This window comes from Berghia stephanieae, chromosome 1 (genome assembly GCF_034508935.2).
Source record: "Berghia stephanieae isolate SIO BIC M18660-M18661 chromosome 1, UCSD_Bste_1.3, whole genome shotgun sequence".
NCBI lineage: Eukaryota > Metazoa > Mollusca > Gastropoda > Nudibranchia > Aeolidiidae > Berghia > Berghia stephanieae.
In genome coordinates, this window is record NC_088360.1 from 35093809 (window position 1) to 35108059 (window position 14251).

General features: G+C 33.3%; 1 protein-coding gene across 3 annotated transcripts in view; it reads left to right on the forward strand.

The window, feature by feature from the left end:
- Positions 1 to 14251, forward strand: part of LOC144972869 (uncharacterized) — a 58029-nt gene that overhangs the window by 39551 nt on the left and 4227 nt on the right. For 2 of the 3 annotated variants that reach the window (XM_078914640.1, XM_078914624.1), the window contains exons 4-11: positions 5408 to 5692; positions 6420 to 6698; positions 7329 to 7459; positions 8356 to 8421; positions 9300 to 9465; positions 10448 to 10548; positions 12265 to 12427; positions 13989 to 14066. In XM_078914640.1, coding sequence (XP_078770766.1) covers positions 5408 to 5692; positions 6420 to 6698; positions 7329 to 7459; positions 8356 to 8421; positions 9300 to 9465; positions 10448 to 10548; positions 12265 to 12427; positions 13989 to 14066 — 1269 coding nt within the window. Of the gene's footprint in view, positions 1 to 2008; positions 2054 to 5407; positions 5693 to 6419; positions 6699 to 7328; positions 7460 to 8355; positions 8422 to 9299; positions 9466 to 10447; positions 10549 to 12264; positions 12428 to 13988; positions 14067 to 14251 lie in introns of all 3 variants that reach the window. The other variant, XM_078914633.1, reaches the window with a different exon arrangement.

Genomic DNA, 14251 nt, shown 5'->3' on the forward strand with positions numbered 1-14251 from the left:
GTAAAAATGATGCAATTTCAGCTCTGAATGAAACTCGAGTCATATCGCTGTTGTTGCTTCTCGATGAAAACTTTAAGGTTACTACATACTACTGAAAACCAGTAATGTAACAGAAATATTAATCTCGCCGTTGAGGGATTAAAGCATCTCTTTAATTTTTCGAGTGAATGAAATGGACTTCTGTTGTCAAGGTGTTGTCGCATTATGTCTCGTCGCTTTATTTTTTAGTTGTATTCTCTTTCGTGATTAATTTTTGATTACGTTTGGAATAATTAAAATTTACTGGTATTGTCATTTCATTGTGATTATTTGTGGTTGAAATATTTTTTTTTAAAGGTGAAAAAAAATTATAATTTAAAAAAAAAAAAAAATATATATATATATATATATATATATATATATATATATATATATATATATATATATATATATGACCGGATCATCTTTGCCCCACCACTGTAAATAGGCTAGAACCGCCACTGGAAGGAGCACATGTTTCATAAATTGCTTCCGTTTTAAAAACTTAAAGCCTGTTTCATTTTCATTTTTGAATTTTTTTTTCTGGCAAGTCCAAAATGAATTCCGAAATTCAAATTTTAAATCATTTACTTTTTTGTGAATCATATCGAGATAACATTAAAATCTAACTAAATTTTTTCTGTTTATTTTGATGTCTTAGCTGGTGACATTTGTTTGGCTTTTATCAATCGTTGTTTCAGTTTTTATTTAACGCAATTTAAAGCACTGTCGGGTTATCACTCTCTTCCACAATGATAGAATCTATCTCTGAGAGATTGCCAAACAGTTTCCCCCTTTGTTGTTAAAACATTAATATTGTCATTTACAAATAGTCATTACATTCATTCAATATTCATCTCGTAGCAATTTAAGATGATACCAAGAGGTAGGACATTTCTTTTCATGATGTCTTCGTCATATACTGTCACGAAGTCCCAGGTTTGAGAGTTTTTGTTTTGTTTTTTTTTTTTTTTTTTTTTTTTTTTTTTTTTTTTTTTTTGTTTTTTTTTTTTTTTGTTTTTTTTGTCTTGTTTTTTTTTTTTTTTTGTTTTTTTGTTTTTTTGTTGTTTTTTTTGTTTGTTTTTTTTGCAAAGATGAGGGTCATTTAAATTGATCAATATCTGAAGGACGAGATTTCTGGTCAAATTTTAAAATATGGGTTTTTTCCAGAGTACTTACGGCAGATTAGTGGTGGAAATAGCATCAGAACCAGTAAAGCACTTGACTCATCTATTAACATTTCGACCAGCACACGAGTCACAATAAATACGTTTAAACCGTGTATTAATATTTACGGATGCCCATCTCGCTGCAGTAAAGAACTCAATCACAGCAATATGTTGATTGCATTAGCTTTTAGTGTGATTTCTTTAACCGACATTTTGGAATATGGGTTCTTTCAATTAAGATATACTAAAATCAAGAAAACAAAATTTAGTAACTTAAATAGAAGAATAAATTACGCACATTTTGGTGTATAGTTTATACTGATGAGTTCAATACAATTGGAAATATTCACTAGACATCAAGACTTTTCAGTCCAGCCTAGGATGTTTTATACACGTCTCTCTCATATTATTTCGTTGTTTTTTTTTTTTTCGAATAACCTACTATAAGGCATAGCAGACGACCAATTATTGAGAGGGACCAAATATTTGTTTTGGAGGTCTCCACGCTGGTATTTTAGAAATATCAGTACTATATATTGTTGTCTGAATACATAGAGTCTGAAAGATTAAATACAAAAATCATTACTTAATCAAATGGAAGCCACTTCAAATAATATCTCCCTTGCTAATCTTGATCCAAGTGAGTATTTGATTACAGAAAATGACCCAAATTAATTATGTGTTTTGGATGAGGTGGTAAATGCTTCGTTCAGCTTGGTGAAGGAAGGTAATTTTGTTATATCCTTGATACACTGATTGATAATTGCCAAATATGCTATTTTTGAATTATATCACAAAATTCTTATTGTCTACACACGCAGCAAGAAAACGTTGGGACAGGCCAGCAGAACCAAATCAACTCAGAGGTAAAACCCACGAGCATATAAATGTGTCACACTTTTACTTATAACACACCTTGAATAAATGTTACTCACCAATATGTAAATTTAACATATAAGTAACCATGAAATAACCACTTTCTTATAATTGTAACACCTGATAATGCACCACATTACCATTCAAATGTGATGAGTATTTTTTAAACAATTATGATAACTTATTCTTGTACTAACTTTATTATATTTTACTCACTTCTTTCTAATGATCATGAAAAGAATCGGTGCAAGAGACCAGAGATAACGAATACATTGGTTCATAATGGTTAATAGTAATATATCAATTTTAACACGTATCAAAATTATGAGGAATCATTTATATAATTATAAAGTTATATAATGGCTAACGTGTTTAAAGTGAAGAGAAAAAAACTCAGTTGAAAAAGCAAACAGAATGGTCGTTTAAAAATGAGTTGAAGTCAAAGCAATCGCCTACTTGTTTTGCACCCTGTCATCGATTGATGCCTATACATTCCAATCTTGTTCAAAGTTAGCATCACGTATTGACTGGTTATTTTGCTGTGAGAGCAGCAGATTCCTTTCTCAATTTTATAAAGATAAAGGATTGTTTACAATTTAGAAATAAAGACCAGTTTAATATGTGCTCAAATACGAGATATCGATGTCCTCGTGAAATTTTAATTTTGCATTCAATACGAAAATTTTTCACATCATTCAGTAGCAAGCACATGTTGAAAATGGCCCATTGTGGTATTTATTTGTTTATATTTCATTTTTCTTTTCTATTTTTTTTGTGATAAAAAAAGGGGGGGGGGGGTGATTGTGTTCAGCAAGATATCTCTCCGAATATTGTTTTTTGTTTATTCACGAATCTTGACTGAAAATGAGATTTAAGAGATGTGCTCAGAACAGTCACTGGTGTTCATTGATGCAATTGAGCTAATGTTATATGTTGTTTTTCTTATTGGTATTTCTCTATTTTTTCCCTTCTCTATAATTGTAATATAAACATTTAATTTCTTTTTAACTAACCAGTTTGAAAGATATGGGTAGTTACTGTTTTTCGACCTCGCTCAGCATACAAAATAAATTACTGTAAAACAAACTTTTCTCGATTCCTGATTTATCCTTTTTTTAAATCTAGAAAATTTAATATTTTTGTAAAACTTCAAATCCAAGATACAAACCTCTAATGCGCTTTTATTTATCATTACTGCTACATTCTAACAACATACGACATTTCTGAAGTAGGTAGGTCCACCTCCTGGCAAATAATACTGACTTTACAGTAAGATGTGTCGACAACAAAAATACTGTTAATGTTATTAATTCCACATCATTTGGTTTGCTGTGTGTGAAGAGATTAAGAATTGTTATGGGGTTAAACACATGGCGGAGAAACAACTTGGCTTTTTCTAGTCTTGCTTCGAGAAAACGCCATATTAAGGCGCACAATTGTTTTGTGTTATGGGTGAAGAGAGATTATTAACACTTATTGCACCCAAATACTGTACACGCCAGTAATGTAACGGGGGACCTTAACACCTTGAGCCAAAATCGTTTCTAAATTCGCTATGTTTGAATGATAAGGAGAAAAGAAAGAACAAGCGTTGCTAAAATCAATACGCTGAAAACAAATAATTAAAAATCAAAACACATCAACATCAGCAAGGAGCAATGCTATTGATGAGTTGTTCTCCCTTGGAAACTAAAATAAGAGAGAGAGAGAGAGAGAGAGAGAGAGAGAGAGAGAGAGGGGGGGGGGGGGTAGGTAAAGAAAGAGGAAGGAGAGAAGGTGGTTGATATATATATATATATATATATATATATATATATATATATATATATATATATATATATATATATTTTATATAGATATATAGATATATAGATAGATAGATAGATAGATAGATAGATAGATAGATAGATAGATAGATAGATAGATAGATAGATAGATAGATAGATAGATAGATAGATAGATAGATAGATAGATAGATAGATAGATAGATAGATAGATAGATTTATATATGGGTGGATGGATAGAATGAAAAAGTGAAAGCATCCAAAAGAAAATTAAAATATTAAGAACATGCATATTTCCAACAGAATTATATGGATTTGAATAATGGACAATCACAAAAACAAACAAACAAACAAACAACCCCCCCCCCCCAAACCGAAAAAAAGACCCGATGAGAATAAAATCAATGCATTTGATATGATATGCTACCGGAAAATTCTCCGCTTCCACTGGACAGCAAAGGAAAATAACCAAAAGCCGTATCTCATCAAGATGATAGAGAAACAAAAACTTGCTCTTTTGGACATATTAAGAGAAATGGCACCCTTGAAAATATGTTTCTAGAGGGTATGGTGGAGGTTAAAATATTCTTCTTTTATCTTTGTTTTTTTTTATTTGTTGATATATTTTTTCTTTTCTTTTTCTTTTCTTTTTCTTTAAATTTCTTTTTAGGGTTGTTTGGGGGGGGGGGGGGTCATTGTCTTTTTGTAAGAGTTTGAAATAGATGCGCTACACCAAATTAACTCCACAGCGTGCATTTTATTGTTTTTGAGTGATCAATATTCTATACAGTATTTGGCATCAGTTCTTGTGTGTCACCGAGACACGTGATGTCTATATTTATCGAAAAGTATACATGCTTGCTGTGAGTCTGCCTTTGTGTTTGTTATGTCCGCTTGCTGTAAAGAATAGCACCATCGCCTTATTTGCTGAATATTTCTGTCTCTCCTTAAAATATGTCCAATAGTCTTCATCGTGTTTCCGAAATTAGCGATAGCGGTGTTCCTTTGCATTTTAATGTACAGCGATTTGTTACTTACATATTTGGGTTGTGGAGTGAGTATTTAGGATTCTCCAGGGCTGTTTCCTATAGAAAGTATCTAGTTTATCTTCTTCACTTTTTTTTTAGTGTCCATGTTCCAAGGCTTTTCTGATCTTTCTATTTTTTCCTCATCTAAAATTACTTTTACACCCAAAGATGTGAGCAAAGGTGCAATTAATAAAGTTAAAAATGTGTCTACGTCCTCAACAACTCTGTACCAATTTGAATGCTTTGAGAGGATATTAATTCGCTTTTTCTTTCAGAATAAAAATTTCTATCTACTTATTCGACTTACTCAGAATGACTGAGCGCATGAGTGTGTACTGCGAAGGACATCGTAAGTAAACTTTTTTAAAAAGCAAAGCACAGTGACCAAGCTTTTAAAAAAATTAATCAATGAGCACGTTTTTTAAACAAATCTTAGAATCCGCTGAGTGTAATTATACAATCATAATATCACAAAATATACAGCGTGTTATTAAAAGATAATCAATGTATTTTGATTTTCTTCTTCACACAGGATCCATTCAACAAGCGGCACAGCCTGCCCAAAGCGAATTACGCTTTAAAGAGACCGGACTCCAAAGACATTTCTTCCCGTTACCCCACGTTGGGTCCCATTGACAAACATCGATACATCAACCACATTGCCTCCACCGTCTTTGAACCGGAAGCTTGGACAAAACCATACGACACTGGAGGCGTTACCATGGGCGACGATGTGAGAGGGTCCTACAACAGGAGTTTACAACAGAACGGCTATGCAAACAGTTCGCCCACCCATTATGAACAAAGACCTTATCAGGTTTCGCATCCCCTTTGTTTATTGTATTAGTCGTCCACTCTTTCGTGTTGCTTTGTCGTTGAGGTGGTTGACTATAAGTATATTAATCAAATCATAGAAGTCGATAAATCAATTGGCACCTCTAGAACCAATTACTAATGTTACGTTTACTTCTACTTAACATTCATAGGTTTAAATCCCCCCCCCCCCCTTTTCGGGCTGCATTCCACACAAAAAAAAAGATATGGAGATTTTATTAACTGGATTGTTTATTAGGTTCTTTGTATGTGTATTATGTTCACACGTTTCCACGGAAAATATGTTTAATATATAACTAGACTCTCAAATTAAATTCATGTTGAAATCTAAAATCCTACAAATTCAAAGCAATATTTTATGTAAAACAAGACAATACTGTATGTAACAATTCTTGGTTGTAGCCTTAATTGTCGTTCTCGTATACTGGCCTCAACTGACTATGGATATCGACCAGAATAACGTGGATGCGAATCACATTCGCTGGTTTCTTCCTCCTTTTAAAGAATAACATCTTACCATGCAAATTACCTTTTACTTCTATTCATGTCAACTTTAGATTGTCTCCATGAATTTGAATCATTCCCCAAATGTTCTAGTTTGATAGTTTGGTACTCCGTGTGCAGAAATTTCCTTTTTTTATCAATTAAAATAATATTTTTGACTTATGTGCGAATATCATCAATGAATACAATTTTAAATCCTCCCCCAGCCTCCTAGTACAACGAGCAGTTCATACAACGACACAGACGACCAGTTCCGGACCAGGCTAATGGCGATGATACCACGTGGTGTTTTCCTACCAGAGAAACCTATAACCCTCACCAAGAAAGACGAGATGAGGCTAGTCAGTGTGCTGGGTTCCGAACTGTATTACTCCGACCCTGTCAAGCTACGGGATGTGTACCTGGATATATCCAATACCGCCGATAAACAGTTATCTGGATATTGTCAATATCAAGATTTATTCCATTCCTTATCAAGACAGCAGGTTAGTCATTGACAAGACGTACGATTTTGACATTATAATGCAAAGGTTGTGGCAACATGCCCATCAATTATTTCAGCCCATTTTCTATGTAGGATTCACTTATTCTCTTTATGTCATCATTCTTTGAGCGAGACGAGCAATGCAAATAGAAAGGGCCTAGATATTTTGTTTTAAATTTCAATAAGAAAATTGCTTCATTAAAACGATCTTTAAAAACTCAGTAATGTAGATGTACCTTGCATTTTTGAATGGTGCAACCTTTAGAATAAAGAAATATGTTGTGAAGCTATTTTTAATATTATTATTATTATTATTATTATTATTATTATTATTATTATTATTATTATTATTATTATTATTATTATTATTATTATTATTAATTATTATTATTATTATTATTATTATTATTATTATTATTATTATTATTATTATTATTATTATTATTATTATTATTATTATCATCATTTATTATTATTATTATTATTATTATTATTATTATTATTATTATTATTATTATTATTATTATTATTTTAATATTTGTCTTACCCGTTTCAATTTATCTACTTTGTATCATATTATCCAGTTTTTGTAAAATGTCTTATATTTTCTTCTTTACCACCCATCCAATAGTTCACATTCCCTCCAGATCTTCTACAGCTGACAGCCGCCTTGTTCGTGTCCGATCACAGAAACCAAAGGGATGTTAACTACGAGAAGTTCTTGTCTTTTGTTGGAGTGGCCTTGAAGAATAAAAGCCAAATGTGAGTCTTTCCTCTTTATGCCGCGATTGCAGAAGCTTGAATGTCCAATTGGAGATATAATGTTCAAATCAATGCTAGTGGGTTGCATTTTAGCTTGAAATCTAAATGAAAATCAAATTACGAGAGAAATTATGAGAAATTAGTTTCATTGCATATTATTCTTCAAAAATTGTTGTAAATTGGATTCAATAGTCTGATGTCACGTCGCCCACCAACGGCGGCCATCGTGGTTCTAAACAAAGAAAATCGGTACTTTTTATTCTTCATGCTGGCTAGAACTGTGCATGTGTCTTATGATCAGAATGTGTAAAAGTCAAAACATGATCAGATTTATAATGGTTTTTTTCCTCTGGATACGCTTTTATGCTCGTCGGAGAAATATTTCATAAGGGCGTCTGCCATTGTTCCGATAGTTTAGAGCCAGTTACTAAGTTACCATGCGTCATTACGAGGGAAGTGACGTTACGACTGTTGAAGAGTATTGTCTGCGTTTCATGAGATCATTCCCTGAGGAAGATGTCTATTACCTTGCCAATAGGCCTATGACGACGTGCACATATATTATAGCAAATGAATGCACGTCGGTCTATGATAAGAATAGATATCGGTGGGTTACGATCATTATGATACATAGTACCACCCGATTTTTCTTGGCAAGGGACACAATTCAAGAATTGTGTGAAATCATTTTCAGAGACTCCAAAGTTACCGCGCTTGAGTACTATTTAATCGTAAAATTATAAAAACATGAGAACAATGGTCAATGGTAAGGAGAAGGAAGTGATGATTTTAGCTTGTATTGCCAAATCATAAGATTATACTGGATGGTCAGGGATTTGAATGTGAGATGGTTGTTAGATAACTCAGTGTAATAAAGTATATTTCATTATTTCCAGGCCCCCCAGCAAACCATCACAACAATACTACAACACTAAACCACAGGGCAAACACGTAGCGGCGAGGTAAGAATGGGATTACGTTTGGAAATGATGAAGAACTTTATAATACTGGTGGGTCAAATAGTGGTGGTGATGATGATGATGATGTGGAGGAGAAGGACGAGGATGAAGGTAGTGGTGATGGTGATGAGAAGGATGAAGGTGGAGGTGATGATGGTGGTGGCGGTGATGATGATAATGATGATGATGATGATTATGATGATTATGATGATAACGAAGACGACGACAACGATAACGAAAATGATAATTTGTGACCAATCGTCCCAAAACGATATTAACTAGGGATGAATATGGAGCTCAAAATAGAATAATTTAGTTATAGACTTATACAAAAAGAATAGAAATTAATGTCTTCATTTCAGAAAGGAAGTCTTTGTTCTTACACTGAAAAAAAAACAAATAATTTAAATGTCCTGATTTTCTTTATTTTATCTTTAAATCGAGTTTTCTACATCTCGTCTATTCCTCCATAACACCAGATTGGTGCGACGGGTCACAAATTAGGATGTGAAACGCTATTATTGACATTACAACGCAGTCCTTCATACTTCAGAGCCATTAGACTCATGGAGCCAGTTTATCCCGAATTCCATAACGTCAAACAGGCAATAAAGATTTCTTGCAACTAGAACGCTAGTGTATCATGATCAAAGGACGTTCCGTCAGATCTAACAGACTCAGATACCTAATCACTGATGGATGAACATATGGCCATAAAAACATCTCAACTTGACACGGAATCGATCTCGAGTCTCTTTGCGCGTGACCAGAGTGCTATACCAACTGAGCTATCAGGACCCCCCCCCCCTACACACACACACACACACACACACACACACCGCCATTATTGACATTATTGTTGTGCTATATATCATTTTCAGGCATCGAGTGGGAAGTCCTTTCTTTAACGACGGCGGAGAAGCCAAGTTACTCCGGATGGTGGAAGAACAACTGAATGAAAACGAATTTGTCATCGACTTTGAGAGTCTTGTCTATTCTTTCCAAAGAGAGGATAGAGAAATGAGGGGAACCCTCTCAGCTGACCAGGTTGGTTGTAATATTTTATGAATGTAAACAAAAAAGAGATACATTTATAAGATGTATTTATTTGGTTTGTGAACAATGAATCCGAAGGATTATCATTATTTTCCGGAAATAATTTGGTTTAAAACGGCGAGCGGAGCATAATTCGATGTGAGAAAGCATCCAAAACATTAGATTATGCAAGACAAATGGGTTAAGAAAAAAAGCCTCGGCACAAGGCAGCAGCTTCTAATGGTGCTCACACTATTTTGTTATGACGATCGAACCAATCAGCAAAGTCATTACCGCACTCGTGCACCGTCGCAAACCCACCCGGAAGCTTCGTTACAACACATCGTTCAACTTGATGCGCTGCGGTTTCGAGTTCTAACCCACATCGGGTACATGCTGGACAGGTGGAAAGTCCCCACTGATGAAGCGATTTTGCCGTGAGGCAGGTCCTCGACCGAAGCTGATTCGCTACCACCCTGTGTCTTCTCTGTGGAGAAGCCTGGCAACTTCTCGCCAAGTTGAGAGGAGTGTATGTCCCCTACCCCTCGAGGGATTGAATTCGTCCAAACCGACTTCCATCTCGTATATTATGCATCTCTGTTTGTAGTCAGGGAAGCATAAGGCGAAAAATGATTGTGGTTGGCTATTATCATGTTGTGTTGCTTGCTTCTAGAATACGTACTCTCGGAGATTTCCAGGATTTTTGTGGCTGTCTCTCTAATCTTTCTCCTTTCGTCCTCATCCTCCGCCAAACTCTCCCCCGTTCTCCGGGCTCTCCCGCTCTCTCTCTCTCTCTCTCTCTCTCTCTCTCTCTCTCTCTCTCTCTCTCTCTCTCTCTATCTATCTATATATATATCTATCTATCTATCTATCTATCTATCTATCTATCTATCTATCTATCTATCTATCTATCTATCTATCTATCTAACTATATATCTATCACTTTGACAGACACGTATATTTTACCATGAATGTGTATTCTGTTCTTCCGTAGATCAAAAGCATTTGCTTCCAACACCGAATTCCTATTCAAGAGTCCTTGATAATGGGTCTGTTGGCGAGATGTGATGACAATAACAAGGATGAGCAGTACAAGTAAGGGATATACAATTACAAACAAACAGAAACACAATGTATAATATGTATGTATGTGTATGTGTGTGTGTGTGTGTGTGTGTGTGTGTGTGTGTGTGTGCGTGTACTCCATCTCTGTTTCTCCCTCCCTCTCAAAGCCAAGGTGTTATCTCTGATTTAATGGTTTAATAAATCATTTTTTAAAGAATTAAAACTATTCTATCATTTTCAAATAATATTTTATTTCATAAAAAATAATATATTATAATTAATAATCAAATAATAATAATAATAATAATAATAATAATAATAATAATAATAATAATAATAATAATAATAATAATAATAATAATAATAATAATAATAATAATAATAATATAATAATAATAAATAATAATAATAATATAATAATAATAATAATAATAATAATAAAATAATGAAAATAATAATGATAATAATAATAATAATAATATAATAATAATAATAATAATAATAAATAATAATAATAATAATATAATAATAATAATAATAAATAATAATAATAATAATAATAATAATAATAATAATAATAATAATAATAATAATAATAATAATAATAATAATAATAATAATAATAATAATAATAATAATAATAATGAAGAAGAAGAAGAAGAAGAAGAAGAAGAAGAAGAAGAAGAAGAAGAAGAAGAAGAAGAAGAAGAAGAAGAAGAGAAGAAGAAGAAGAAGAAGAAGAAGAAGAAGAAGAAGAAGAAGAAGAAGAAGAAGAAGAAGAAGAAGAAGAAGGAAGAAGAAGAAGAAGAAGAAGAAGAAGAAGAAGAAGAAGAAGAAGAAGAAGAGAGTAGTAGTAGAAGAAGAAGAAGAAGAAGAAGAAGAAGAAGAAGAAGAAGAAGAAGAAGAAGAAGAAGAAAGAAGAAGAAGAAGAAGAAGAAGAAGAAGAAGAAGAAGAAGAAGAAGAAGAAGAAGAAGAAGAAGAAGAAGAAGAAATTTTACAAAATCTGACGAAGATAAGATAAAACGATATAACAATCTTCTGATCTAAAACTTTTAAATGAGCTTTGGCTTTCAAAATAATCTTTAAGTACTTTAAGTTCTTAATTTTGAATCGTAGACAAACGGGAATATAATTTTACACACTGAATGAGCATCATCATAAAGCGTTCACCCCTAATCATCCGTTCTTCCCAGTCTCACACCCACAAAAGAAACGTTTCATTTTTAATACTAACTTGTTTTTATTCATCAGTTGGTTCAGCGAGCTGCATGTCTGTAGGGCACATAATATAGTGCTTTTCAATATGCTCCCAACCTACACCACTCGACGAATACATATATACATTGAAGGTGGAGCCAGAATTGAACCATCGAGATTTTCCCTTAATCATTATCCCATGTTTTCGATACGTGAGATGTAACTTGAGACCATTCCAAATGATCTAGTTGGGCGTTTGACCAGGATCTAGTAATAAGTTTTTTGTTTCCATTCATAAAATGTTGCCCTAAGATAAAAAAAAAATAAACACAAGAGTTTCATTAGGTATTAACATTTAGAACAATTGATTTAACGGGGAAGCAAAAAATCTCAAAGCAAATGGAGGCCCACTGTTGCCTCCTTGATATTAGAAAATTGACTAAAGATCAAATTTCAAAGGGATTAGCATGATGGAAAGGATGAGGTGAAACTTAGCAATTTATAGATGTACGAATTTTTAATTCTTCAACCCTTGTGTTCTCTAATAGTTGGTGGTCATTCCTGGAATTCCTAGAACGAGTCCAGCCTCTGAAGACGGGCTTACCTATCCCTGCCAGTAAAAGGCCTTTGGAATACGCCAAGAAACTCCCAGAACCCAAACCAAGCTGGCCGAAAGGAGATATCAATACAGACGCACCAGCCTCGTGGAAGGTAGGCACATTAATTATTTCTTAAACGTTTAAGTGAATAGCATCAATGTAATATTTATTATTCATTGAATTCTTTTCATTTCGTTCTTTTGCTAATGAAATTTTACCGCTAGGAATTTCAGGCAGTGCCATACGTTTCTTTGTCAGTACTGCTACTACTACTACTACTACTACTACTACTACTACTACTACTACTACTACTACTACTACTACTACTACTACTTAGTAGTAGTAGTAGTAGTAGTAGTAGTAGTAGTAGTAGTAGTAGTAGTAGTAGTAGTAGTAGTAGTAGTAGTAGTAGTAGTATCTATTGAGATTCGTTGGAAAGTAGTTTGCTGTAAATCAGCGTCCTCTGCAGAGAGAAACAATTGATTTTTTTTTAAAGAATGTTTTTAAAAGTTTTATTTTTAGAAATTCAGATTGATCCTTACACTGTTTTAATAATATATAAAGACATTAGTAATACATTTAATTGTCTAACTTTACTAATTCATTGATTCTTTTGAACCTTTATGTTGGCTTCTCTTTTTGTCTGATCTTTTTTTTTTTTAATCTCTTTGGCTATTAAAAAATGTTTCCCATTTTTTTGCTATTTAAGGATGTATGCTAGATATGATGATATCATAATTCTTATAGATACCTCTTTCGTTTTTGGAAACCCGATTTTACTATATAATAATAGCTAAAATAGTATGAGACGTCCCTATCATCTTTTGCACAAAAAAGAAAAAAGAAAAAAAGTATGAGTTCAAAAACAGATTTTGACGTGTAATTATGTCCTGACCACAATGATCATTCCTAATGCCAAATCGTTCGGTTAAAAAAAACACAACCATTGTAAAGGGGAAAAAAATAGCGTTTCGATAAGAAATGATATGGGCGAGAAGTCCTGCGTTTGAAATTTCGAACTCGTCTCCAGAGGCATTGGGTACTGGTTCGAAATTTCAATCACAGAAGTTACTTATATTATTGTCCATCCTGACTTAGAAAAAGAATGTAGTGTTGTTTTCTTTCACAAGTTATAGGCGGTAAACGTTGTACAAACATTTTTGTGTTGACTGAATCTAGATGTCGTTTTGCTGTCTTGTACAGCTCTGCATTGACTAAATGCATTTTCACATTTTAGCCATACACACCAAAAAAAAAAACCCATAAAAACGTTTACTTTATATCAGTAATTAACTGATTAGTCCAACAATCAAGAGTTATCAGAATCCCAAATAATAATCAAAAATTGATATAGCTATAATACCATTTTATGCACATTTTCTCTTTCATATTTCCTTAACCATATTGAAGGTCAATAAATTAAAATGTCTCTAGTTTTGCACACATCTCGTTCAGTTGATTGTTTCCTAATTGGTTTTGATGGAAAGTTCAATTCACATGGATAGAATAAAGCAATTTTCTGAAGATGAATATAAAGCTTATCAAAATATAATGCTCAATAGGGAAAAAGTGAGATAGTAGTGCTCGACCCTGGGGCTCCGAGTGGAAGTCCATAGTCATATTCATTTGCCATTTCGCCCTCTTATGCAAACCTTCTTATCTATTCCAAATAGAAGGATGAACCTGACGCCAGCAGAGAGATCATATCAAGAATGGACGAGGAGCTCAAAGATTTGGAACGGAACTATGAGGTAAGCTAATGTAACCGTGACGTGACAGAGAGGTAGTTGTAAGGGTCGATTTGGGGGAGATTTGAATTTTGATTAAATTTAAGAAATAAACTTAATATTCGATATTCTCCCGACCTGCGGTTGTTTTACATTCTCAGTGTGAGAAATATTATGTCAACAACTACCCCTCGGAGAAAAAAATCGCC